We start from the raw sequence: 27338 nt of genomic DNA on the forward strand, positions 1-27338 counted from the left end.
ACGAGCAGCTTGGCTTATCTGGTGACAAGGCTTATCACCAACTATATATATATATATATATATATATATATATATATATATATATATATATATAAGAGAGAGAGAGAGAGAGAGGTGCGGTAAAAATTAGAATAAAGCAACAGACGCCGACAAGCTAGTATCGACCATCCTTTATGGGTTCGGTTGATTTATTTGTTTGTTTGATGCGTTACAGGCGCTGGCTTGGACTCTACAGGGTTGAATAAGAAGCCTTTTTGGTTGATGGATGGGGCTCGTCGTTTTTTTCCCTTGGTCGATGAATCTGCATTCCTGTCCCCATAAAGACATACCCGTCTAGCATTCCAAGCGTTTTCTTGCTCTCGGGAGGACCCCCCACCTTCCCATTCTTTCCTTCTTTCGTTTGATCCAGAACAAGACCACCATCACAGTGTAAGTGAAACTGTGCACTCCAATTCTCTCCTTTTTTGTTTCCTTTTCTTGTTTTGCCGTTTGGTTCTGATTGAGTTTGTGATTTTGGGTTGTCTTTCCTTATTTGGGCTCTTGGTCGTCTACACAAGTAGGTGGTTTCATTCTTGTTTCCTTTTCTGTGGGTTATTGCAATTCTTTTGTTTCTAGGGTTTTGGAAGATTTTCGTCTGTGGATCTTGGTTGTGATTGAAGGAGCTCTAAGGAATTCCCAACTTTCCGTGATTTTTGAGTCGATCGTGATCATTGGAATTGTGGGTTTTCATCGGTTTGTTGCTTTTCTCTTTGTTAATCATGGTGTTAGTTCTTCCAACCTTTTCTTTTAGGGTATTTTGCAAATTGGTTTGGAATTTGATTAAATAAGAACACGAACGTCGAAGTGCGCGGAAGGATCACGGAGATTGACGGTGGTGTTTTTAGTTGACATGATGTAATTGGGCAACTGAGATTCATGGTTTTGCTTTATTGTTAGTTAACAAAGATGGTAGCTGGATAAGGGGCATCAGTAATGTGGGTGTTTTTCTGCGTTAGTGGGTGGATCTTGCTACTGTCCGGTGCAGGTGGTCTGCCTATGCTTTGTGTTTGGAATTTATCTTGATACGTGTTTTGTGGTGCTTGTGTATCAACACCAGAGCTTGTGGCGTCATGATTCTAAAATGATCTCTGGGGATTTTATGTAATTGTTTGCAATTTCTTGATCGTTAGCAAAATTGTGAATACAGTTATTGGAGAAAATTCTTTTATTTTCTTCATAACTCGCTTACTTGCCTGATTAGGCTTTTAATTTGAGTCCTAACTTTAGAAGTCCTAAGCGGAGAAAGAACAAATTAATATCGGGTTTCTGCACTTAAAGAAGGTAAATATTACCTGGATAGATGCTACTGGGTTTTTTATTGGATAAATTATGTTAATCTGACTATTGGAACTTGGAAGTGTGTCTAATGCTAATTCTTAAAAATATTTGCTTGGCTGCTGAATACTGGTTCTTATTTAGGGTTCGGAACATGATGAGGCCATTTTTTGCTGAGTATATCTAGCTAAATGTGTTCTGCTGAAAGATGTGATGATTAACCACGAATGGTGTACTTTAACATGTTGAAGTGAATAAGCGTTTTTGGTGCCTTGTCTGTCCGTCTCTTTATCAATTGAACAATTGTTGTTTACTGTCATCCCGAAAGAAAAGGATGCGTTATTCTTTCCCAGAAGAACGTCTCATCCTTTCAAACATCATTAGACATGTATACCAGTTGACAAACTTATTCTGGAGGCAGTTACAAGTTTATGCAAAATTGGAAAGATACAGATATATCAAATCTTCATTGTTGAGCAACCTACATTGCTAACAATCTATTTCTATTTTTCTTTGAGTGTTTATGCACTAATATACCATAAAAGTTTCTGAACCTAGTCGCTATCTTCTTAGTGTGACATGATATGAACTTTGATGGTGGTAGATTTTCTTGAAAAAGTATTGTAAGTACAAAAAATCATCTTAAGCAGTGCTCACCTTCACAAATGTTATGAGAGTAATGGCTCGTTCCTAGATTACAGTCACCATTAGAATCAGGAGCTTGATAGCAGCATTGTACTCTCTTTTAATTAGTCATCATCTATGCTGTGGGTGTATTCTTCTTATTTTTTCCATCACTTAATGGACTGTTTAGTCGACCATGTAATATCTTGATTTACATTTCACTACTTTGAATTTCACACACCCATTCATTCTGTTTTCCTTTGTTGATTTCTTGATTATTTTTTTCCCACGATCTCTCTCTCTCTCTCTCTGTTTTTTTTTTACTCCATTCTTTCCTTTTTTTTGTTGAGATAGGTGCTCCCATTCACCACATCCCTATCACCTTTTATGGTACCAACATTGGTGAAGTGTGAGGCATACGAGGTCTTGATTTTGTCTTTTTATTCCGTTTGTGCTGTCAGAAAAGTGGGTTGATTTGCTTTGATGTTAGGGTTCAACTATGGTAAATGGTGGTTAGCAGGTGCCAAGGTTTTCTTAAGGTTGGACATTGGGATTTTGGTCTTTTTCCAGTGGGATATTTGTAGAATATCTTTCCAACAAATATTTGTTGCAAAAAACACTGTCAAGACTCAAAACCTTTTCTTTCTTTCTTTTGTTCTTTTGCAGGAACTGTTCATATAAGTCTTGCATAAGTTCTCAACATGTTTTCCTTGTACATTGTGTACCATTTGACTGATCAGGCATTTAATGGAAGTGATCACTTGATACAAATTATTTGTAGCCTTCACATGGCTATAGAGCTGATTGCATTTGGCTGCACTTCTATTAATAGTGTCTTACCATCTGCAGTATAATTATTTATGTTTCCAAATGTAAAGCATATATTAAAATACAATATTCATAGAAGTTGATGCTTATTCTTTTTCCTTTTGTCTGACTATTCTAGCATTCCTTGTTCAGATTTGTCATATATTCAGTATTCCATTTTAATTTTCTTGATGTCCTAACTATTGTTTTGCTGCTACATTTTATGTTTATTGTGTGGAAAATTGTTTTGTGAAAAGCACGGATTAATTCATTTTTGACATTTAATTAAAAGCAGCTGAAAATTTTGGCTATCCACTATCTGGGGATGGGGATATATCTCAGCACTCCTAAAACAGAGAAATATTCTGAAGATGGTGAGAATGATAGACTTAAATTTGGGTTATCCTCTATGCAAGGGTGGCGAACGACTATGGAAGATGCTGTAAGTGCTCTTTGAAGCTTATCTTCCTTTGCTTCTGGTTGCATTCACTGTTGGTGATGCGCTGTTTGAATTTTGGCTAACATTTTGTGTCTTAGGACTTGTTACAGAATTGTCATTGTTTTTTTTTTTTTCTGGTACATGCGACATCCAAACTAAGAACTAGCATGCTGGTATTGAAAACTGTGCTGATTGTGTTATATATATATATATATCATAGTCACAAATATCGGTGATATTTTCAAAATATCACGATATTATCGTTGTAATTTCAGCAAACAATATTACAGGTAAAATATCGTGAAATTTTGAAAATATTGCCAATTTGATAGTATCTCGATATTATCAATTATTGCTACTGTTTTATTTGTTTTCTACATCTTAAATGTGTGTTTTTCTTTATTTTGCATTTTTACTTATTTTTTATTATATATGTATTTTATTATTTAAACATGATATTTTCTTACTTATTTTTGTTATTTTTATATATTTTTTATTTTTCTTAAGCCCCGACGTTTTCTGGAGATTTTTCCTAGGTTTATCACCAAACCTATAATATCACAAGAAATAGCTTCACCGAGATATAGCAGATACCAATATTTGTGACTATGATATATATAGGGGAATGAAAACCTCCCCAATGGAATTTTTTCGGTGTTTTCTTTTAAAATTCTGACCATATAGATGTGTTTGGCATGATTGATTTACTATAAAATATAAATCAACACTTGGATAATGAATTTTGGATAGAAAAAATGGTATTTGGAGCCTCAAAAATTTATGAAAATTGTACGCCATTGATTTTGAAACTTATAAAAACCTATCCATGCATCAGAATCAAATGCTCCAAGAATTGATTCCTATAAAATCAAGCATATAGATCATATCTGTACTGTCGGAATTTTGAAAAAAACACCAAAAATCCAATAAAACGTCCATTGGGAAGGTTTGGGAGGGTTTTCCATTGGGGAGGTTTTCATTTCCCTATATATATATTTATATATAGGAGGGAGGTTTTACAATTCAGCTTATAAAATTTGAAAGGATTAACCTGTGGTGTTTGTATAGTTGATAGGTCATCTATCAAGTTCATGTCTCATGATTTATGCATTTAGTTTGGAGATTTTTTTTCCAGAAATTGGTTGAATTAACTACTTCTTAATTCTTATGAATGGAGTTGTGCCCAAGTTTGTTGCACGATGCCAATTAAGCAGATGTCAGACCTTACAAAAAATCAGTTTTACTTATAGACTGCTTTATCTTGCATGGTTTCAGCTTAGATGGAGATGTGGTGATATGGTGCCTTGCTAGTATTAGATGACTTGTTTTCCCATTTTTTATCCCTGTTGCTCTCGTATCGGTTGCAGGTCATGTGATTTTCCCATCTTAGATATGAGGCTTTCTGGGCCATGTATGTCGAGTAACAATTGCTCTTTCATTAGTTTTTTCCTGCATGATTTCAATTGCAATTCTTGCTTGTTTCTTGTGGGGAATGGTTGAAATTAAATGGAGAAAGTAAGGTTCATTGGTTCTTGCTTCTTTGTTTGTATAGGGTTCGAACTTTCATGTTCCTGGAAAGTGAAATTTAAATCTTGGGTTGAGTTTGAAGCAAGTTTCTTTTGTCTCATGGAAGTATTCTTGGATGATCATATCATAGGCTATTTGCCAGCTTATCTTGAGATATTTGAAATAAAAAAGGTTCTGTATAGGGTGTCGTAATATTGGTTTCTCATGTTTCTTTGCATATATGTTGTAATTAGACCTATAGATTTACAATTCCTATGTGTCATGGGATTATGTCGAACCTCTAGCCATTATCGTAGCACTTTCTTTAGAAGGAATTAGAATAGAGATCAAACCTGAATTTCCTATAACATGATTTGGCTGCTCTACTATCCACGTATCATTCTATGGGTGAAGTAATGACCAAATTCTCTACGGAAATATTAGGGCAAAAACATCTTAAATATGGCTTGTTTTAGCCGGCCTGTCAAGTGATGAAGCATAGGCAAGATGTTGAGAATTGGGACCAGTTCGTATGTGCACAACCTTGATTTATGGTAACAGTATTTTTTCCAATTCTAGGGTTAGTAAGAAGCCTTGACCAACATTGTTAAAACCTGTACCATGTGTACGTTACCACAATTACCAAATACATGGCCAGCACCATTGCTATATTAATTCTCATAGTCTGTGTTTGTGCCATAACTATTATTGAATCTGCCTCTTCCCCTCAATTTTGAACTGCATCCACCTTGATTGGGGGTATTATTTATGAGTAGAAAATGTTGGCTGTTTAGTGCACTTTTTTCTCCTTTTTCTTCTTTTGGTATAGGCTTACATAATGACGTGATAGGGGACATAGTTCTGTAGAGGTTGAGTTTTTAACTAATGAGTCATTTGCCTTCACCTTGGATACTTTACGAGAGTTACAATGTTCCTTCCATAGTTCAGTGGCACTGAATATTTCAATGACTTCGTGCAACAGTCTCATCTAATAAGATTGAGTTAATGCAACCTATGGCAACCTAATCTGCATATGCTGGACGGATTACCACAAAAGTACGAATGGACCCATCTTAAAGATTCTCTTCTTTAGGAATATGCTCAATAGGATGGGGTGTTCTATCAAGGTGGTTCGGGTGCTTCATGTAATGAATGTAGGAAGAAATCATCCCCTTCCATACAAGAAAATTATTCGAGGTTAGTGTATAACTCAGACTTTAGGTAATTCATATTGGATGGTGAAAGATCCAACAACCATGCAGGCAGTCCGGAACTTTGTAACTGCTTGTGGTTGATATGAAATCAGTGAGCGGCTAGGAGAAAGGAGATATAAAAGGAAAAAAAAGAAAGAAAAGGAAAGGAAAAAAAGAAGGGAAGAAAAGAAAAAAAGGGAAGAAAAAAAAGAAAAGGAGAAGAAAAGAACAAAATAAATGAGGAGGAAAGAGAATCATAGAACAAGAAAGAAAAGATTAGTATGGGAACGAAAACTGAATCATAATGAAGCTCTTCCTCCAAGATTACTTGTGTAGTTGTGTTTTATCTGTTACTATCTGAATCTAGTATTTAGGGCTGAAGGGAGGAAGGAGAGGGCCAAAACTGACCTTTTATTCTCTTGCAGGTGAAGGCAATCACCTGTAGTATTTCATATGCATACATGTATATTTTGAGGCAATATTTCATTTATATGGAAAACATTAAAAGGGTAAAATCATAAAATAACATGATATTAAATCAAGAATTACAACATATAGCCTTGTAAACAAAAGCCCAAAGCAACATGCAACAAATACAGGAATTATTTTAGTGCTCGTATTACCAAAATACCATGTAGCCGGTAATAAGTAAAATGGTGAGCACATGTTGCTTTCTTTGTTTGAAAAGAAAAATCAGCATGCCTCTCTTTCCATGGTGACCAGAGTGTTGAACAGACTTGGGTCTTTTTTCAATATTTCTTGCTCAGAAGAATGAGATTTGATACAGCTTTCTATATGTAAAAAGTTGATCTCACTCTAAAATTTGCAAAAGTATAATATTTAGATGGAAGAAAAATTAGAGAATGTAATTTGAGATGATTCAGGTATGTTACACAAATTTCTGGAACACTGGTATGACAGGGTCACATGATACCTTTCGGACTAGCAAAAGGAATTTGGGCAATAAAGATTTGGAGGAAATCAGTTAGTGCCTACATGGAACCTTTTTTTTTTTGACTCGGTGGATAATAACAGGTTCAGCAAATTGCATTCTTCTTAACAAATATTGAGAATTTTTCTGGTAATACTTTATCTTCAACAGCATAAATAGTACCTTTTTGTAGATTTATAAATATGATCATGTTCAAGAAAAAAGATTACCTAGGCTTGCAAAGTACAAATTGGTAGCTGAAGTTAATTTGCAAAAATAACTTGCCATTGCTGTCTGAAATTAAGCACTGCCAGGGCATTTTAAAATTTGTGAAGCAATCATTAAAGTTGGTGAACTTGTTTACATCCACCATAATCCTATTGTAAACAAATCCATCCCTCCACATGCACATACACGTGCACACAAGCACATATTGAAGCAAATTTATGGATCTTTATTCATAAACTTTCTTTTTAGTTGAAGTTCTGAAATGATGTTGCTTTTAGTTCTGAATATTTTCATCTCATATACTTTTGCAGTTCTTTAGTGAGTTATGCGACTACAGTAATATCTTGGAAACAATATTCATGATATGGATTTCAAACTTCAAGTACTAATTTGATATGCCAATATGGCTCTTAAAATACTTAAGATCATGACATTAAAAATGTACCTTTTAAACCCTGCCTAATTGCTTGACATTGCATATCAATGATGTTGATCTCGTTCCTCATTTCTTTTTACTCTATGGTTTGTAGCATGCTGCTATTCCAGATCTCAATGGTTGCACTTCATTTTTTGGTGTTTATGATGGTCATGGAGGTATGTGTTAACAGTTATTCTGCATCTTGTCTTGCTTTCATCCTGTTGATCTCTGGAATTTGATTATAATTTTGTCATCGGGATCTACTTGATTATGGTTTTATTGGCAAAGAATTGTTGGACTCTGGTAGACCCACATTGATTTTTCTAGGCTATCGCCCCATAATGCTGTGCTGAAATCTGTAAATTTGTAAATACTGACAGTGTTCTTGGCGAAGTCATCTTTTTGTTAATTTGCAAATCCCACTGCATCTGTGTAAAGTTGACTCTAAATTTATATCTAAAATCAAATGACTGATTAAATTATGCTTTTCTGCTTTTTAAAGCTCATTTTCTCCCTTGTTGAATGCTGATTTTCTTCTTCACAAGCTTATTTGGAAATTTGCTGGTTGGGTTCTTCATCTAATGCATAAATTATGTTTTTCTGCTTTACGATCTCATATTCTCTCTTATTGAATGCTAATTTCTGCCGTACAGCTTATTTGGAAATTTGCTGGTTGGGTTCTTCATCTAATGGATAAATTATGTTTTTCTGCTTTACGATCTCATATTCTCTCTTATTGAGTGCTAATTTCTGCCGTACAGCTTATTTGGACTGGGTAATTGGAATTTTTTTCATTAGCCATTCTTTTTTTTTAAATAGCTCAGAATAGTTGGTGTAAAAGAAGAGAAACTAGCTATCCATTTCTGTTTCATGTAGCTTAGTTTCAAAGGTAATCTAATGCAGGAAAACTTACTGAGAAAAACCTAATGCAGGAAAGGTAGTTGCAAAATTTTGTGCAAAATTTCTTCATTCACAGGTGCTCAAGTGTGAAGCATCAGCTGGCAGCCTAGGTGCAGCTCTTCAGAAAGCATTCCTCAGGTTATTCTTTGTTCTTTATTTTATTTATTCTAGATATTTTAAGTTGAATAAGAGATAAACATTGTTGATCATATGTCAAAACTTTTCCACCATGCTCCTATTTTCTTATTTAAAGTCCCAGGGTTACCAGAAGCACCACTCTAGCTCGGGAAGCATGCTGTAGAGCCATGAATCATGGTGCTACCAAGACATATTCTGCACTTTACTTTCCATAAAAGTGGTTTTCCCTTGTTTATAGCAGATGTGAGTACACACGACTTTTCTTTGCAGAATTTTGTAAAGGAAGCATGTTTCATTTGCATGACAAGCATGCTTCCCAATCACTTCCCTATTCACCTTTTCACTTCTCGTTTCACATGCACTTACAAAGTCCTCACTTCTCCTACTTCCTTTGTTCGTTCTTCATTTTACTTCCCTTCATTGTGATCTTGATTTAAACTGTTGAATATTATTTTGTAAGAGACATGCTTAGTGTTACCTACAGTCATCATAACACGTTACATTAATATAAGTATGGGTATGTTGTGTCACTCATCTCTAGAGTTGTCATAAGTACCATAGAAAAGTGTGTAGCACATTTTATCAGATGCATGCATTGGAAGCAGGAAGTGCCTTTCTTCTGAAGCATTGGGGAAGCAAGGTTTTTTCATGAGAAGCATGATTCTTAGGAAACAAAAAATGGGATTCCAAAAAATGAGAAGTGGAATTCTTTAATCCTTGAAATCGAGTCCCCCAGACCTGAGAAGCATGATTTTAGAAGTTACCCTATAGTGCTTCAAAAGCACCATAAATTGTACAGCCACACTTCCAAGTAGCAGTTCTGGTATTCCACATCCAGAGCTATGGAAAAATATATGTAGGATTAAATTGGTAAGAATCAGGTCAAATTTATCTGTTACCCAGTTTTTATGTAATTAAATGTGTGAAGGGACAGAATGCAGTGAAGTTGATTACATTTATTTGTGATGATAGATCAATAGGACTGATATGCACGACTTTTTTAAGCAACCTGATTGGCTTGCTAAATGGTAATGGAGCCTTCAACAAAAAGGCATTTCTGATATCAGTGCATAGATTGTTGAGTTTATGTTGTCACAGTCTTTCTATGAAGCCTAAATTGAATAATGGACATTATTTTCAGTTTTGCATGCATATCTATAATGTGGTCAAGTTTCTAGCATAAAGGGTTTGCTCCTATCTATTCAAGTCTTTTTTTCCTTTTTTTTTGATACATAAGCTGAGGGATAACCTTCATGAGATTCAAACCTGAGACCCCTTGGTTATGATGGTTTCACCTAACCATCCAGCTATCTCATTCTCATTCGAGCCCCTCATTTATTCAATTCTTAGCTAAATCTACAATTTCAGTTTGATGGATTGTCTTATTTGCTTGCTGGATGACAATGCGTAATTTCTGATCTGGAGCTCGTCTATATCACTTCATGGTTAAATTTCTGCATGTTATGATGGGTTCATAAATATTCTGATTCTTTAATTAATTTGTACTTATTGGAAATTATTCAACATGTTTAATAATGGTACATTCGCTTCAGCCTACAAGTTTGTACATGCTTTACTACTTAACGTGTAGACTGCATAATAATGCTCCTGAATTCACAATCGTCTCCCAAACCAAAGGCTGCCAAATAGGAACTACTATTTTTTTCCTCTGTTTCTGTCTTGAAAACTTATAATTGAAGGATACAAATGTCATTTTAGGATCTGAACATGGTTTTCTCTTTTCAGTTGCTTTTCAATGCTCCTTTCTATAAATTTGTTTGTGTTGTTCATAAGTTTGGTTGCCAATATGTCAACAGAATGGATGAAATGATGAGGGGACAAAGAGGATGGCGTGAATTATCTATTCTTGGAGATAGTTTTAACAAAATCTCGGGCATGATAGAGGGATTAATTTGGTCTCCAAAGAATTCTGAAAGCAGTAAACAAGAAGATAACTGGAGTTTTGAGGAGGTCTCTCTCTCTCTCTCTCCTATTATGATTTGCTCCTTCCATTGTTTTTCTTTCTGTTTGTTCTCATGGGAGTTTAATCACATATGAGAGGAAAGATATCACCCTCTGGTTCAAAAGTTACATCATATGTTTAAAACTGCTTTTTTCATAGGGTTTCTCCGATTAAAACTTCATTACTGAAGTTTATTTTTAGTCATATAAATAGTCAAAGTATTGTCAACATACAGCAACATCAAGCAATTAAGTTGGATGAACTACATTGCCTGTGCAAATATATGCTGTGTTGAATGTAAATATTTTCCTGTTTTAAATACAAGTGTAGACTATGTATGTGTTTTTTCTTCATTATGTATGTATTGCCATGTAGTTCTCTGTTTCTATGCATTCACAAATGCATACTTTCTTTTTAGTTTGCATGGACTTCAAAAACTGAACGTGTCATTGTAGTGGTTCTTACCAGTTTTCTGAAAATAAATGTCATTGTCTTTTTGCAAGAACTATATAAATTGTATATTGGAAACAGCCATGTGGATGAGGTAGTACAGAACTTCAACAACACAAAAAATAAGTTTAACATTTCAGCATTCTTTTAATTTGTTCAACGGCTGGGGCTATGTGGTGAGGGAAAATGCTGAGCCTAGGATGTCAAACTTTATAGTGAAGGATCAGATTTGTGGCCAACACTTCTATTGATATGAATGATAAGTTGTATATTCTAAGTAAATTCAAGAAGACTTATTCTTTTCTTAGTTGCTTACATAAAAATTTCATTGAAAATATTTGCTATTTCAAGGACTAAAAAATACAACCTTAGCTAACACTTGGTATCAGAAAAAGTAAGCTTATATCAAGAGTTATATGTGAATGCTGATGCTTAGAAAATAAACATACATTTTATAGAGATAAAATGTTTTCTGTTTAAAATGCACATAGGGTTTCCTTTTTGAATTGTTTTCTTTTAATGCCTTCAGAAAACTTTTCTTGATTCAGGCTGTTTTGTTTGGGAATATGATTATTTTCCTAAACTAGAACTTCTAGTGCAAGTCAAACAGGTGCTGAGAGGCATCTTTTTGCATTGCCTAATTATGAATTATGTGAGTGTGAAGAAGAAGATGATGATGATGGTACAATTAGGATGACATTTTTTTGTATATTATGCAATGTTTGTTGCTGTTATTGTTGCCATGGTAATTTCAAATGATGGAGGTGGTGGCCACAGGATGATGATGATGGGTTCATGATGATGCAATGGTGATGACTGATGAGGGCAACCTTGCTGTTACCCCATGAGTAACTGCTTAGAACATTGCTTGACTGGTTGTCAAAGTGAAATTACCTGTCAATTTTCTGGTCTTCGGCATAGCTTGACATGGATTAGGCAGAGGAAGAACTGCAGGAGAATGCGATTTGTGCTATTTTTCTTGACGTCGTTCACCCATGTTGGTCAGTTTTAGCTTCTAATATATTAGCCATTTTTTGCATGCTGCTCAAAATCTATGATTGCTACTAAAAAAACTCTTGAGGCAATACAGATGTAGAAGTAACTATGTTCTTTATGGTTTTATCTGTGACTAATCCCCTTATTAATCATTTTCTAGTAGAATGATATTACACACATCAGATAATAAGAAATATTGCTAATATGCTGCTATTTAGTTAATAGTAGATTGCTATTAAATAAATGTTATCATTAAGCATGGCCAAAATTTTGATCGAGGTTCATAGACATCATATGTTTGTGATGTGTTTTTTGAAATTTCATGTTTGTTTCTTCTACTTTAGTTATATGGTTACTGCTTGATACTTGATAGTATCTTCTTCAATTTTACAAGGTATTTTTCTTCTAAAAACTGTAATTAGGGTCGCCATGCTGATTTTTCCGGTCCAACATCTGGTAGCACTGCCTGTGTTGCAGTAATAAGAAACGGACAACTTATTGTTGCAAATGCTGGTGATTCACGTTGTGTGATTTCAAGAAAGGGTCAGGTACATGAAACCATCTTAATTCTTAACCCTTTGTCAGCTAATGTGCTTGATATATACTGCTTTTTAGATACTTTATATGCGCAGATACATTTATTTAGGCTATTTTCTAATCCATAGATGAAATTTTACAGGCATACAACCTGTCAAGAGATCACAAGCCAGGGCTTGAGGTTGAAAGAGATCGCATTTTAAAAGCTGGAGGTTTCATACATGGGGGGCGCGTCAATGGAAGTTTGAACTTGTCAAGAGCAATTGGTATATTGCAGCATTGATTACAAGCTTTCCAATATATCAAAAAGTGTTTGGTTGAGTTATTGTGGAGGGTAATTGAATCATGTTTACCACAGGTGATATGGAATTCAAGCAGAATAATTATTTATCAGCAGATAAAAAAATTATTACAGCCAATCCTGATATAAACACTGTATGTGGAAGTTTCCCTCCTGCACGCTGTTAACTTTAGGAAACTTTATATTCTAATCATTTGCATAAACTACAGTATCTAATGAGTTTTTTTCGTTGTTCAATAGGTTGAGCTTTGTGATGATGACGATTTTGTTGTGTTAGCATGTGATGGCATTTGGTGAGTACCATATTTTGTTGTATCTTCAAAATTTACTTTTGCGTGCATCTTTTCCATGTTGTGGCACAATTGTCCCTAGGAATAAAATGTTAATTTCAGCATTTTTGTCTTCCACTGTTTCGGTTTATTTAGTTGATGCTTTGACTGGACAAACCATCTTCCTGGTAATAGTTAATCGTGACAGATACTTTTATCTATATCTACAATTTCTGAAAAATGAAGTTTGCTAAACATAAACAACTTTGTCATAAAGGGTAGCATTTCTGTTGAAAAATACCAGTATTTGCCTTATAGGTTTATTCCTTGGAACATGCTGGTGTTTCATTTTTTGTCATAAAAAACATTGATGCGGGTTCAATTTCCTTCGGAGTTAATAGAGTCCAGATCTTAGCCGTTGATAGGCTTATATGCCTGGATATGTCCTATCCTACCAAGGTTGTAAGTAGTGTATCATTACCCGTATGTATCATAAACGTACGTAAATTTGTAATAAAACAATTCAAAGAAACCCAAAAAATTAAGAAAAATTAAGAAAAATCAGGAAATTTCAGTAAAAATTCTAAAAAAATCATATCGCATGAAATAATGATGAATTGCACAAACTACATGCATAAAATCACATTATGAAGCATTCATGTCTCTATTACATACCACAAGAGTCATACTTTCATATTACATAAATAAGTTTTTTAATAAAACATGATTACATGATACATCAATAATCATAATCATCTTCATTATCTTCTTTTTCTTCTTTGACATCCACATTGTCCTCAAGATACGTGGTGTCTTTATCATCTACCTCATGCGATCCTTCCATGTTAATCCATTTAATGTCCTATTCATTCAAAAGAGCTTATATTTTTATTTCAACCCACATCCAATTCATCAAAATGTTCCAAACTAATGGGATCAAATTGTTCTTTGTGCCTCCTTGATGATAACTTTTTGATTTGCCTAAAAAGATTACATGAAAAAAAATAAAATTAATTGAGTTTTGAATGAAAATGACAAATAAACTTTATAATTTTATATACATCGGCCTCAGTCATAAATTGTAGCGAACACAGACGAGGTCATTGAGCATTTTGTGCTCCAATCTGTTTCTTCTTTTGGTATGAATTTACTCGAAGACACTCTAGTTTCTCTCGCATCCACTTACACTAAATGTTTGGCTTAGAATGCGACAAAGACTCTCAGATTTGGAACAACACTTTCAAACTTGGCCCACCACATGTCTGAAATAAAAACAAATGAGCAATCAATCATAAGACAATAACATATATACAATCATACAAAACATCATAACTAAATAACAATTTGAAATTAAAATTGAAATAGACAAAATAAATTACCTGGATGCATTGTGACGGTTTCGCACTGCTGCAAGTCTCCCCAAATCATACAATGCATTATCATAAGTTTTCATTTTCTTATGAATTTGATCTTGAATACTATAATCGGGGTTCAACCTAAAGTCCCTTGTTGACTTTTCTGCCCATTTTAAAAGTAGGGGAGTGTCTAAATGCAGAATTTAAATAATATGATGCAACATGAAGAGGTTGATGAAATTGTCCAGTCCACCTATGATCAATGATGTTCCATATAGGTATGCAGAATTTTTCTTCCCCTTCAAATTATCTCTAATAATCCTTTTTGCCCTGTTCATGGCCTCATAGAGATAACCTATAGTTGGTTTGTCTTCACTGTCAACCAATCGAAGTACATTCACCAAAGGTATAGTTATTCTCAATAACTTCACACGTTACAATATCTACAAATTTTCTAGGTTTTCTTTTTTGTGTATGGGGATATGCATTCCACTTATTTGATTAAAACAGTTTTTTAGTGCAACTTTATTCTTTACTAAATTTTGCACTGTCAAAAATTTTGTAGCAAATCTAGTAACTGCACTAAGAATCAACTCAACACCACTAGTATATTTTTTCATTAGGCACAAAACTCATACATGATTGTAAATAAATTTAGTGATTTCTTGGAAACTTCACCCATGCTGCCAATGTCCTCAAGCATGAGGTCTATGCAATGGACAGCACACGAGGTCCAAAAGAATAACCCAAATTTTTTTGCCAATTTTTTACCTGTTGCTCTATAATTTGTTGCATTATCAGTAATGAACTGTACAATGTTTTGAGGTTGAACCTCTTCCACAACCTGGTAAAAAATACTCAATAATACATCTTATGTCTTGGGCGTATAGGCATCTTGTATCTAGGCCTGATACTGCTTATGACATCTGTCATGACTTGAAAATGAAAGGAATTTGCCTCATTGAAAAGAATGCAGGCATTATAAAACCATCTTCCAACCGTGACATCTACTTGCTGGACTAAATGATAAGGAGTCATAGCAGTCCGAATGTCGGATTGCACCCCAGAGGTAGTCCTGGGAGTGAAAAAACTCTTAATAGAGTTTCTAGCTCTACCTCCTGATCCTCCTCTTGAAGAACTCCCTCTTGCTCCTCTTCTTTCTCCTCATCCTCTTCTTTTTGTGCCCACGACACTACTATTGGCACTAGTCACATCTTTTTCCTTCGCTGCAGAACTTTCTACTTTTGATCCTATGCTATGGGTTATAGGATCAAAAGTAGAGAGCTCATCTTTGTAATACACATCCTTCTAGGGCTCTGCATACCATATTTGTGCTTCATTCATTTCTCTTTCTTGTCTTTTTCTTCTCAGATCATCAAGTAATTGTTGACATTGTCATTTTACGACATCAAACAAATTTTTAGATGTACATGCGACAACATTATGACTATGTCACAAACAGGGACTCGGCAAACTGGGTGCCGCACCCGCGTCGACGCGATGCGACGCGGGTGCACATGCGGGTGCGGCACCCGATGTGCGGTCATTTGTGTCCATTTAAAAAAAAATTTATTCTTAGGGGGGCGTAATGCAAACCCAGAAAAAAAACAAGTTCACCAAAAAAGATGCGTTTGTCCCCAGGAAAAATCACAAAAAAATGAACGTTTCATGGGCACCAACTTTTGGTTTCAAACAGAAAGCAAGAAAGAGGGAAAAAATCAAGCAGAGAGAGATAGAGATGGAACATGCTTCATGACGGACTGCTGGAGGGATTCAGAAGGAGTTCTGGAAGAGAAACACCTAGGAAGGAGAGGGGACACCAGTGTGTCGATCAACGCCTGCACCGTCTCCTCCATGGGAGGCACCTCACGGCGCCACGACCCCATTACCCACTGTCTCACCCTCTCTTCTCTTTTCTCTGATGAGAGAGCCTTGGGGTTTTGTACCCAAACCCATTTTTTGGATTTATCCTTCAACCATCCGGATCTTTCTTCGTCAAGGATTTTCTCTCTTCATAATAAATGATAATGATGGTGGTAGCCTTGGTGGCTATTAGTATTCACTTTTCTCCTCTACTAATTTCTCCCACCTTGGTTCTATTTTAATTAATTTTGAAGATGAGATGGGGAATATGGGAGGCAATGGGACGAGGCCTAGAAAGATGAACGAGATGGGTGCTCTAGCCATAGCCTGGTGTAGACCTCTCTTTTTCTGCATGTCAAATCCAATAAATTTCTTTTAGCTGTCATCCAGACAGAGATCTATGTGAAACTGTATATGCAATAAAATTTGAAGAACCCCAAGGAGTGACGTGGCAGTGGAGCCGTAGGCCTCGTGAAAACTCTCTCTCCAAAAAACCAAGTCAAACATTTTGCTTATATTTTTCTCCGTAAAGTCTAGGGAGTTTCAGACATGATTGAATCATCACAGTCAGCAGAACGCAGTAGGCTGGGTCGATCAGATTGCCAATCCCTTAGGTTCATCAATTTTGTCCAGTTGCGCCAAAGTACACAACAAGCAGAATGTGGGTAACAACAACAGTCTTCAAACAAACACCAGCAAAAAAAACTGGACCCCTGCCGACCGCGCAGTGGGACCCGTGCTGGGGGAACCCCATGAAAAGAAGTAATCACTGTGTATATGTCTGACCCGATCCATTTATATATTGGATCGGGTCCAGACCCAATTGGTGTATATATAAACTAACATCTTTAAAGGGGTATTTTTGTACCTTAGTTTTATTCACTTAATACATTTAATAGAATGAGAGGTGCAACCGATAATCGACTGAAACCCCTTTCTCTGAAATCTCTCTCTTCTCTCTCTCTCTCCCCTCTCTCTCTCCCCTCTCTCTCTTTTTCTCTGTGACAGGTAAGCGTGGAGATCGAAGGCTCCTTTCTTTCATGGTATCAGAGCAGCGTGACGACTGTGCGTGAAGAGCTGCCTTGGCTTCACGCTGGCTCGGTTTCATGGTAAAAAGCAGTTCACGTTATACAAACAACAACAAACAACAACAACTACGCCTTCATCCCAAAACAATTGGGGTCGGCGATATGAACCAACAAAGAAAATCATTCTGGGTCTTCCACATGAATCCTTCTCCTCCATTCATTTCTATCCAATGCCATGTCCTCGGTGAGGTTCAAAGCATTCATATCCTTTCCTATCACCTCCATCCATGTCTTCCTAGGCCTACCCCGACCTCTTTTAATTAATATATTTTCCCATTTCTCCATCCTTCTAACTGGAGCATCATTAGGCCTTCGTTGAATATGTCCAAACCACCGTAAACGATTCTCTCTCATCTTATTTTCAATGGGTGCAACACCTACCTTCTTACGTATCTCCTCGTTCCGAATCTTATCTTTTATTGTATTTCCACACATCCATCTCAGCATACGCATCTCAGCTACACTCATTTTTTGAATATGATGTCTCTTGGCAGCCCAACATTCCGTACCATATAGTAAAGCGGGCCTAATAGTCGTCCTATAAAACTTTCCCTTCAACCGCAATGGCATTCTACGATCTCACAAAACTCCAATTGCACTCTTCCATTTCATTCACCCAACCTTTATCCTATGATTTACATCTCCATCAATTTCTCCATACTTTTGAATGATAGATCCCAAATATTTGAAAGAATCATCCACCGGTATTTCTTGCTCACCAAGCTTCACTACACTCCCATCTCTATTTCGTTGCTTACTAAATCGACATTCCATGTATTCTGTCTTACTCTTACTCAACTTAAAACCTCTTGCTTCCAATGTCTGTCTCCATAATTCTAACTTAGCATTAACCCCAACTCTAGACTCATCAATCAAAACAATATCATCAGCAAACAACATACACCACGGCACTTTTTCTTGAATTGATCTCGTAAGCTCATCCCTCACTATAGCAAATAGGAAAGGGCTTAAAGCAGATCCTTGATGTAACCCAACCGTTATAGGAAAATTGGTTGTCACCCCTCCACAAATGCGGACATTGGTTACTACTCCTTCGTACATATCTTTAATTATACTAATGTACTTGAGAGAAACACCTTTCTTCATCATTGTCCACCAGAGAACGTCCCTAGGTACTCTATCGTAAGCCTTCTCCAAATCAATAAAAACCATATGCAAATCTTTTTTCCTCTCTCTATTTCTCTCAATAAGTTGTCTAAGAAGATGTATAGCTTCCATAGTAGATCTTCCAGGCATAAAACCAAATTGATTCTCCGATATCATGACAACCTTCCTCAACCTAGACTCAATCACCCTCTCCCAAAGTTTCATAGTATGACTCATGAGTTTTATACCACGATAGTTTGTGCAATCTTGTATATCACCTTTATTCTTATATAGAGGCACCAAAGTACTCTTCCTCCACTCATTAGGCATCTTATTTGTCCGCCAAATCTTGTTAAAAAGATTTGTCAACCATTCTAAACCTTTCTCTCCCAAGCATTTCCAAACCTCGATAGGTATACCATCTGGGCCAACTGCCCTTCTTGATTTCATTTTCTTCAAAGCCTCTGCAATTTCTTTCTTTTGAATCTTGCGCATGAAGTCACGATTCATCTCATGAAAAGGAATGGAAAAGTCTCCAAGGTCCTGAGCATGACTTTCATTAAATAGCTTATCAAAATAATCTTTCCATCTCTCCTTAATCTCCTCATCTTTGACTAAAACCCTTTGCGTTTCATCTTTGATACATCTAACCATACCCAGATCCCTCGATTTCCTATCTCTCATTTTTGCAATCCTATAAATATCCTTCTCACCCTCTTTGGTATCCAACTTGTCATAAACCTCCTTATATACCTTATCTCTCGCGTTCCGAACTACTTTTTTAGCTTCCTTCTTTGCTATCATATACTTCTCCAAATTCTCATTATCACGACTTTTACTTAGATTTCTATAACACTCTGTTTTAACCTTAATAGCTAATTTGACATCCTCGTTCCACCACGATGTATCCTTACCTAGCGGTGCACCGCCTTTAGACTCACCCAATACCTCCTTAGCCACCTTTCTCATGCCACCCGCTATCTTATTCCACATAGATTCTGAATCCTCCTCGAGACACCAATCAACTTCCTTAACTACCCGCTCTACAAACATTCTTTGTTTAGCTCCTTTCAGTGTCCACTACTTAATTCTAGGATCTATCCTATGTCTATCCCTTTTGCGGCATTGTCTAATTCTAAGATCTAAAATTAAGACTCTATGTTGTGTAGCTACACTTTCTCCCGGTATAACCTTACAATTGATGCAACAACCCCTATCTCTCTTTCTAAGTAGGAAAATATCTATCTGACTCGTATTAACCCCACTTTTAAATGTTACTAGGTGAGACTCCCTCTTCCTAAACCAAGTGTTTGCTAAGATCATATCATAGGACAAACCAAAATCTAAAATCCTTTCTCCACTATCGTTTCTTTCTCCTATACCATAGCCTCCATGGATACTCTCAAATCCATCCCTACTAATGCCTACATGCCCATTAAGGTCACCGCCGATGAAAAGCCTTTCTCCCTCCATAAGATATCCCTTGTACTACTCCATCTAAATCTTCCCAAAATTGACGCTTAGTGGAATCATCTAAACCTACTTGAGGTGCATAAACACTAATAATATTGATAATATCCGTACTCAATACTAATTTAATAAGTAAAATCCTATCACCCTTCCTACGGACCTCAACTACATTATCTATAAACTCACGACTCATAACAATCCCTACTCCGTTCCTATTCCTATTTATTCCTGTATACCAAATCTTATATCCCCAAGGTTCTATCACTTTTGTTTTCTCACCTACCCATTTGGTCTCTTGTAGACATAAAATATCAATCTTTCTCCTACACATAACATCTATTAACTCTACCAACTTACCAGTTAAAGACCCTATGTTCCAAGTGGATAACCTAATTTTATGGTCTTGGACTAACTTCTTTACCCCCACTCGTCCAACAAAGTGAGGGAACCCTTGCCTATTTGACACCACACCCGGGCGCCGGTGTGACGCGTTGCTTCCGGACGACGACCTAGCAACCCTTGCCCATTTATCACTGCCTCCGGGCCTATAGAGTACAACGCGTCGCTCAGTAGGGAACGCCCCAACGAAATTTTCGTATTGGTTCATATTCATAGGGTATGACTAAGTTTTTATGCTGGCTGTCACAGGCCTACCGCAACCCTCCTCCTTTATCCGGGCTTGGGACCAGCAGTGTATAACTAAACAGTTATACACAGACGGAGTTAACGTTATACTTGGATATTTTTTATGAAGCACAAATCAGAAGTCTTTGGATTGTTCCAAAGATTTCATTCTTTTGTTCAAAATCATTTCTCTACCAACATTCTCAATTTCCAGTGTGATGGAGGAGGTGAATTCTCCTTGAGTGACTTTGTTGGTTTCCTTCAACATAGTGGGATAAAGAGAAGTGTCTTGCCCACATATACCTCAACAAAATGGGATTGCTGAGAGGAAGCATCGGCATATTGTAGAGACTGCTATGAGCATGATGCACGAGAGCAATCTTCCTGTATCATTATGGACTGAGGCTTTTCACTCCACAGTCCATGTGATAAATCGATTGCCCATGAGTATCTTAGAAAATAAGTCACCATATTTCTCTCTTTTTGGCATACAACCTGATTACCATGCATTACGTGTGTTTGGGTTTGTTTGCTATGTTCACATTGACAGCTCACTCAGACACAAGTTCCAAGATAAAGCCTTAAAATGCAGGTTTATAGGATATGCAGAAGACTACAAAGGGTACATGTGCTATGATCCTCTGAGTAAGCGTGTCAAGATATCAAGGAATGTAATCTTCGATGAGATGAACTTTGATGCTCAGGATGCTAATTCAACCCTTCATGCTGATAACTCAAGCCCCAGCATTGAGGTATACTACCCATGGTTAAATTCAGAACTCTTTTTCAATGGTAAAGTAGACTGTCCAGAAAATTGCAGTCAGAAGGAGACACATGAGGAATCAGCAAATGAAACTCAAACGGAAGAAACTGTTCCACATGTCTTGGAGCCAGCAAGGTATAAAGGTATTGTGTACACCCGGCGAGAGAAAGAGCCCTCATTTGTCTCTTGTACAAGTACGTATCCATCTTCAGAGACAATGGATATCAGAAGATCCTCACGGATTCGACATCCACTTGACAGGTGGGTAAGTTATAAAAAAATTTCATTGGATTTTCAGTTGTTCTTGACATCCATAAGTAAAGAGGATGGGCCCCTTATGTTCTATCAAGCTGCGAGCTCTAGAAGATGGGTAGAAGCAATGAATGAAGAAATGGAAGCTCTACATGAATGTGGAACATGGGAGATTGTACCCAGGCCACTAAACAGAAATGTTGTTGGGTCAAAATGGGTGTACAAGATAAAGTATAAACTAGACGGGAGCATTGAAAGGTACAAGGCTAGACTTGTAGCCAAGGGATTTACACAAGAAGAAGGCCAAGACTTTGATGAAACTTTCAGTCCTGTAGTTAAAATGGGGACCATTCACATTATGTTGGGTCTAGCCATTAAATATGGATGGACATTGAGCCAACTGGATGTAAAAAATGCATTTCTGCACGAAGATTTAAAAGAGGAAGTTTAAATGGAACAACCCACTGGATATGCAGAATGAGAAGCCAAAAAATATGTATGCAAGTTAAAGAGAGCACTCTATGGTTTGAAACAAGTCTCTCGTTCCTGGTTCGACAGTTTTTCTCTAGAGATACAACGACATGGCTTCTCTCGGTCCCTTCTGGATCACTCATTATTTATTCACAATGAACAAGGAGTCACTACTTTCCTATTAATATATGTAGATGACATCATCATCACAGGGAACTGTAAAAGTCACATTGAGCAGGTGAAGAAGTTATTAAATCAGAGATTTAAGATGAAAGATTTGGGAGAGCTGCGATATTTTCTTGGGGTAGAAGTTGATAAAAGAAATGATACACTCACCCTTACTCAGCACAAATACACGTTGGACATTCTCAGCAGAGCAGACATGACAGATTGTAAGCCGTTAACAATTCCAAGTGTCATTAATCAGAAATTGAGTTCAAAGGAAGATGACATATATGGAGATCCCACTAAGTATCGCAACTTAGTTGGCATGTTGCAATATCTGACTTTTACTAGACCTGATATAGTATATTCGGTTAATCAGGTATCCCAGTTTATGCATGAACCTCGTATGTCACATATGGAGGCAGTCAAACGTATACTTCGTTGCCTGAAGGGTACAATTGGTGATGGGCTGATATACAAGAAATGGGAATTAGATCCAGGCGGGGGCCATGAGATCGTCACTTATGCTGATGCTGATTGGGCGGTGATCCAGACGAACGACGATCAATATCCGGTTATTACAGCTTCATTGGGCCAAACTTGGTATCCTGGAACAGTAGAAAACAAAAGGCGGTTGCTAGATCGAGCACTGAGGCTGAATACATATTCATGGCCACTGCCACGGCTGAGGCTACATGGATAAGACATCTCCTGACAGAAATGGGAGAACCGATTGCTAGGTCACTGTTGCTGTGTGACAATCAAAGTGCCTTCAACATGTCCTTCAATCCCCATCCACCATAGTCGAGCAAAGCACATTGAAATAGATCAACATTTTATTAGAAAAAAAGGTTGAAGATAAAGAGATTGAGCCTATGTATGTGCCAACTGAAGAACAAGTTGCTGACATCCTCACTAAAGGGTTGACGAAGGACAAATTTTGGTTTATGAAAGGCAAGTTGTACATGGTTAAGCACCATGCACAACTTGAGGGAGGCTGAAAAGAAGTAATCACTGTGTATATGTCTGACCCGATCCATTTATATATTGGATCGGGTCCAGACCCAATTGGTGTATATGTAACCTAACATGTTTAAAGGGGTATTTCTGTACCCTAGTTTTATTCACTTAATACATTTAATAGAATGAGAGGTGCAACCGATAATCGATTGAAACCCCTTTCTCTGAAATCTCTCTCTCTCCCCTCTCTCTCTTTTTCTCTGTGACAGGTAAGCGTGGAGATCGAAGGCTCCTTTCTTTCACCCCGGACCCCTTATATATATTTACACTTTTGCTCCTACCGCACCCTCGCACCCAAGGTTTTTGAAAGTGCCGCACCCCGCACCCGCACCCGTACCTATGTGACATAGCATTATGATGTGTGCAGGCTAAATGATGCTTTAACCGAACGATACCATTCAAAAAACTATTTTAGCATTGCATTTGATTCTTAATCGGTTTTCACTTGTTACTTGAATGCACCATTGTCATACCTGATCTTTTGATGTCATCTTCCTCCAAAAACACTCAATAACAAACAAATAATGGGGATTTTTTACCTTACCCCACTTTCTTGAGTGAAAAAATAGGTGAAAATGCACTTTTGAGAAAATCACAAAAGTCCTCTCCCTTACGCATGAATTGGCCTTCAAATCGATCTCACATAACCTAGGGTGTGTGGATTCCTTTCCTAGAGCCTCTACAAATGTGTAGAAGTCGGCCCTTAATAGGGCTTTTAAACCCAAAACGAAAAATATCTGTGTTCAGGTCTTTTTAAGTGTGCCAGACCCGTATCGTACAAAGTTGTATCGTACGATACAACTTTGTATGATACACCCGATACAAGTATGATACACACGTATCGCGATACAAGTGTGTATCGCATCGTTAGACCAAAAAGTAATGATACACATCGTGATCCGACAACCTTGTAGCCTACTACTGCTCTGCAGATTCTTTCTGCATTATGTTCACAGTAATTTGATAGCGAGAGTTTCATACATTGTTTAGCAATGTAGCCCACTTATTAATACACAGTTTAAGCTTGCAAACCATTTGTCTACTCTATTTAGTTTAAGTGATGATATTATTGATCTTTCATAGAAAATGACTTGGGACCCATTTCTTTGTCATGTAAGCCTGGCCTTATCACATCATGCCTCCTGCATATGTTTTATTCTCTTCCATGGAACTAGTTTGAAGACTGACATTAATATGGCAAAGGTATAGGTTTAGCTGAACTATAAGCTGCATGTTTAAATGCAGAACAATGGATAGGGAATTTCACAGAGACAAGTTTAAGTAAGGCTGCTTATGTCACAAAAATGCAAAGACTCCCAAATGATTCAACTTGCTGGCAAGAGACATCGAATGAACTCCAGGAGGCAATATATAGTAGTCCTAGTATGTGATGAAAAATTAATTGTGATGATTTTACTTGTTTAAGACTAATAGCTATAGAGATCCAAAAAGGAGACGAAAATGCCTGTCATAAGAAAAGGAGATTGTGATAGATAATTTGAAAACCCATAATAAATAACTTTCAAAAAGAAATTAATCACAAAGCCTGTAGCCCTTCATGGGCTACTGCTACATCAAGTCCAGTATGGAACAAAGCCGACCAGGGAGTATTTGTTGTTAATTACATTCAACATGGAAGAGATCTCTTGCTGCCCCCTTTTTTTGTGGTATTAGTTATTGACATCTGTAACTAATTACCAAGTCAAAAAGGCAGTTTGTAAATTGCTTCGTTATGCAGCTCCAAATACTTGGTTGCTAGAGTGACAGATAAATGAGTGTTGGAAAAATGGGGAGTTCCTAAATTGGTCTGATACAACTCAATATCATCTTCCTACATAGACTGCCTTAAGTTTGGTTCTCTGGTTATTTCTTGAAGTACTTGGCAGGAGAAGTGATCATTTCTTGTGTTTTCAGGGATTGCATGTCAAGCCAACAGCTGGTGGATTTCATTCATGAACATATAAACATGGTAAGCATAATCACCGCCTCTCCTGCACTTTTAGAACTCAGAGTAGCCCGTTAACAGGAGTTATGTTTGCAACATCTTGGAATGAAAACTGCAGGATCCCACTCTCTCGGCTGTTTGTGAAAGAGTACTTGATCGGTGTTTGGCACCAACAGCTAGCGGTGAAGGGTGTGACAACATGACAATGATTATTGTGCAGTTCAAGAAGCCCATCTGTCCTACTGCAAGGTCTGAGGTTTCTTCCCAGTCCGAGTGAGACCAAGCCATTAAAGTTATGCTCATAAGCAGTAGCTGCTGACTCTACACTGGCCCAGCTTTTGTTAAAAAGGCCGTTCTCCTGGTATCTTCTTCAGACTTGAATCTTCTTGTCAATGTAAATAATGTGATGCGTAACATCAATATATTCAGGACCTGCTGAACATCATAAATGATCACTGAAATACTTTGTAGAGTTCTGCTGAGACCAGTTATTGGTTATATTCAGGAAGGCTGACCAACAAATTGTAATACGGGAGTGTCTATAGTTTTTCCATTAGTACGTGATAGCCGTATTTCAGATATTGTATGTCATGGGATGGCCTAGTCTTTTTCATTCGTTCTTTCGCATGCGTCGCTTCCCGTGGGTCTGCTTTCTGCTTTGTTGTATAGCTCCCAAGCTCAAGGAAGTGCTTGTGATGCCTAAATAGTCTGGTTCAAGGTTGTTAAATGCGATGAGGCGAAGCGAGGCGTTGAGCCGTATGCCTCTCACAACTGGAATGGAAGTGAAGCGGTGGGAGGGGAGGCAGTAAGAGAAGGACCACCCGCCCAGCTGGTACGGAAGCGAGGGATATGCTGGTCGTCCGGTGGTCGGAGAAGACTGAGCAGCAGCTGCAGCACAGCAACTCCGGTGGTCGGTGGTCACAACTGGTCGGAGGTTGATGAGGGGCGCATCACAGCAACGCCTCAGTACCTTGAGCGTGCGCCTCGCCTCTGAGGCGTACGCTTCAGGTACTGAGGCGTACGCCTCTCACAACACTGGTCTGGTTCTTCTAACTGTTTGGAAGCCGGTTTTGGAGAGGAGATAAGCGCGGTTATGGGAGTGGAGATGAAAATGGGAGAATGAGGCTGGAGTTGTCAACTACATTATTGCGAGGATGTAGTTGAAAATAGCCCATCTCCACTCGACACCATTCTCATCTGCCATAGGTGGTAATAATTACACACGCATTAAATACCATCTCCTTCTCCCAAACAGCCTATCACTTCATGCGTAATGAACAAAGGATGAAGATGATGCCAAATAGAGTTGGTTTAGGATAATGGGATGATTTTTTCCCTCCTTTTTGGTAGCAAATCTTTACTGAGGGTAGGGACGTGAGATTTAGGCTAGCTTACATCCGTATATCTTTTATAATAATGAACCCGCCTAAGTGTTGTGTGTGCGCTTAAACGATTCCTTAAGGGAACATTTGTGTGCCACATAAACAGGGAGGTTTCTGCAAAAATGCATGAAACACTAAGCGTTTTTGCGGGCTTCACTGTGGCTACGCAAACACTGCCCTCTCTTTCCCTGCATAAAGAGATGGCCATTTTCAACTTGATCCCCCCTCCTGTTTCAGAGGAAGAAGACTGCATAAACCCTTGAGCAGAGTCTTCTTCCGCAGCACACAAACGCCCCCTAATTGTAACACAAACTAGGGGCCCATTTGTGTACCGCCTTCGGGTTTCTGCAGAAATACGCAACCCCATGCATTTTTGTGGGATCCACTGTGGCAACACAAACACTAGATCCTCTTTCCGCATGGAAAGAGGACCCCTCGTTTCCATGGAAACACTTCCCGTGGGGGGTGGGGTCAAGTTCCGCTGAAAAACACTACGCGGCATGCAAACATGCCCAGATGAAAAAAAAAAAGAGCCTGGAGAAATCAACTCTTGGGGGGTTGATGCCTAGATTATGCCCTCCGCCTCTGTTTAGTGGAATGGAATATGACCATGTTCAGCAAATATAATACTTCGGGAAAAAATATCTGATGACACTCCATCTTATTCAAAATATCGGCAAAAAAACTTTATCAGATTGATGGAAAGCTCAGAAAACTAATATTTATATTAATAAATACTTTTCAATAAAACTTTAATATGGATTTACTTTTGTGAGATCTCGGGTTTGAATCATGATTCGAACCCATAGTTCTTACACC

At 37.4% G+C, this 27338-nt stretch overlaps 1 protein-coding gene across 2 annotated transcripts; it reads left to right on the forward strand.

Moving 5' to 3' along the window:
- Positions 1-218: 218 nt before the first annotated feature.
- LOC149835511 (putative protein phosphatase 2C 11) lies at positions 219-25716 on the forward strand. Of its 2 annotated transcripts, XM_090008550.1 has the most exons (11): positions 219-429; positions 3041-3187; positions 7573-7636; positions 8393-8498; positions 10316-10469; positions 12330-12455; positions 12587-12710; positions 12803-12879; positions 12986-13038; positions 25107-25161; positions 25256-25716. In XM_090008550.1, exons 2-11 carry the CDS (start codon positions 3071-3073, stop codon positions 25412-25414), a joined length of 1035 nt encoding a protein of 344 aa, XP_089864676.1. In that variant the 5' UTR covers positions 219-429; positions 3041-3070; the 3' UTR covers positions 25415-25716. The 2 variants fall into 2 exon arrangements, with proteins under 2 accessions (XP_089864676.1, XP_089864677.1); XM_090008551.1 differs by lacking the exons at positions 25107-25161; positions 25256-25716 and having other exon boundaries at positions 220-429; positions 12986-13042.
- Positions 25717-27338: the final 1622 nt, after the last annotated feature.

The sequence above is a fragment of the Nuphar pumila genome, chromosome 6 (genome assembly GCF_984573655.1).
Source record: "Nuphar pumila chromosome 6, dmNupPumi1.hap1.1, whole genome shotgun sequence".
NCBI classification, from domain to species: Eukaryota; Viridiplantae; Streptophyta; class Magnoliopsida; order Nymphaeales; family Nymphaeaceae; genus Nuphar; species Nuphar pumila.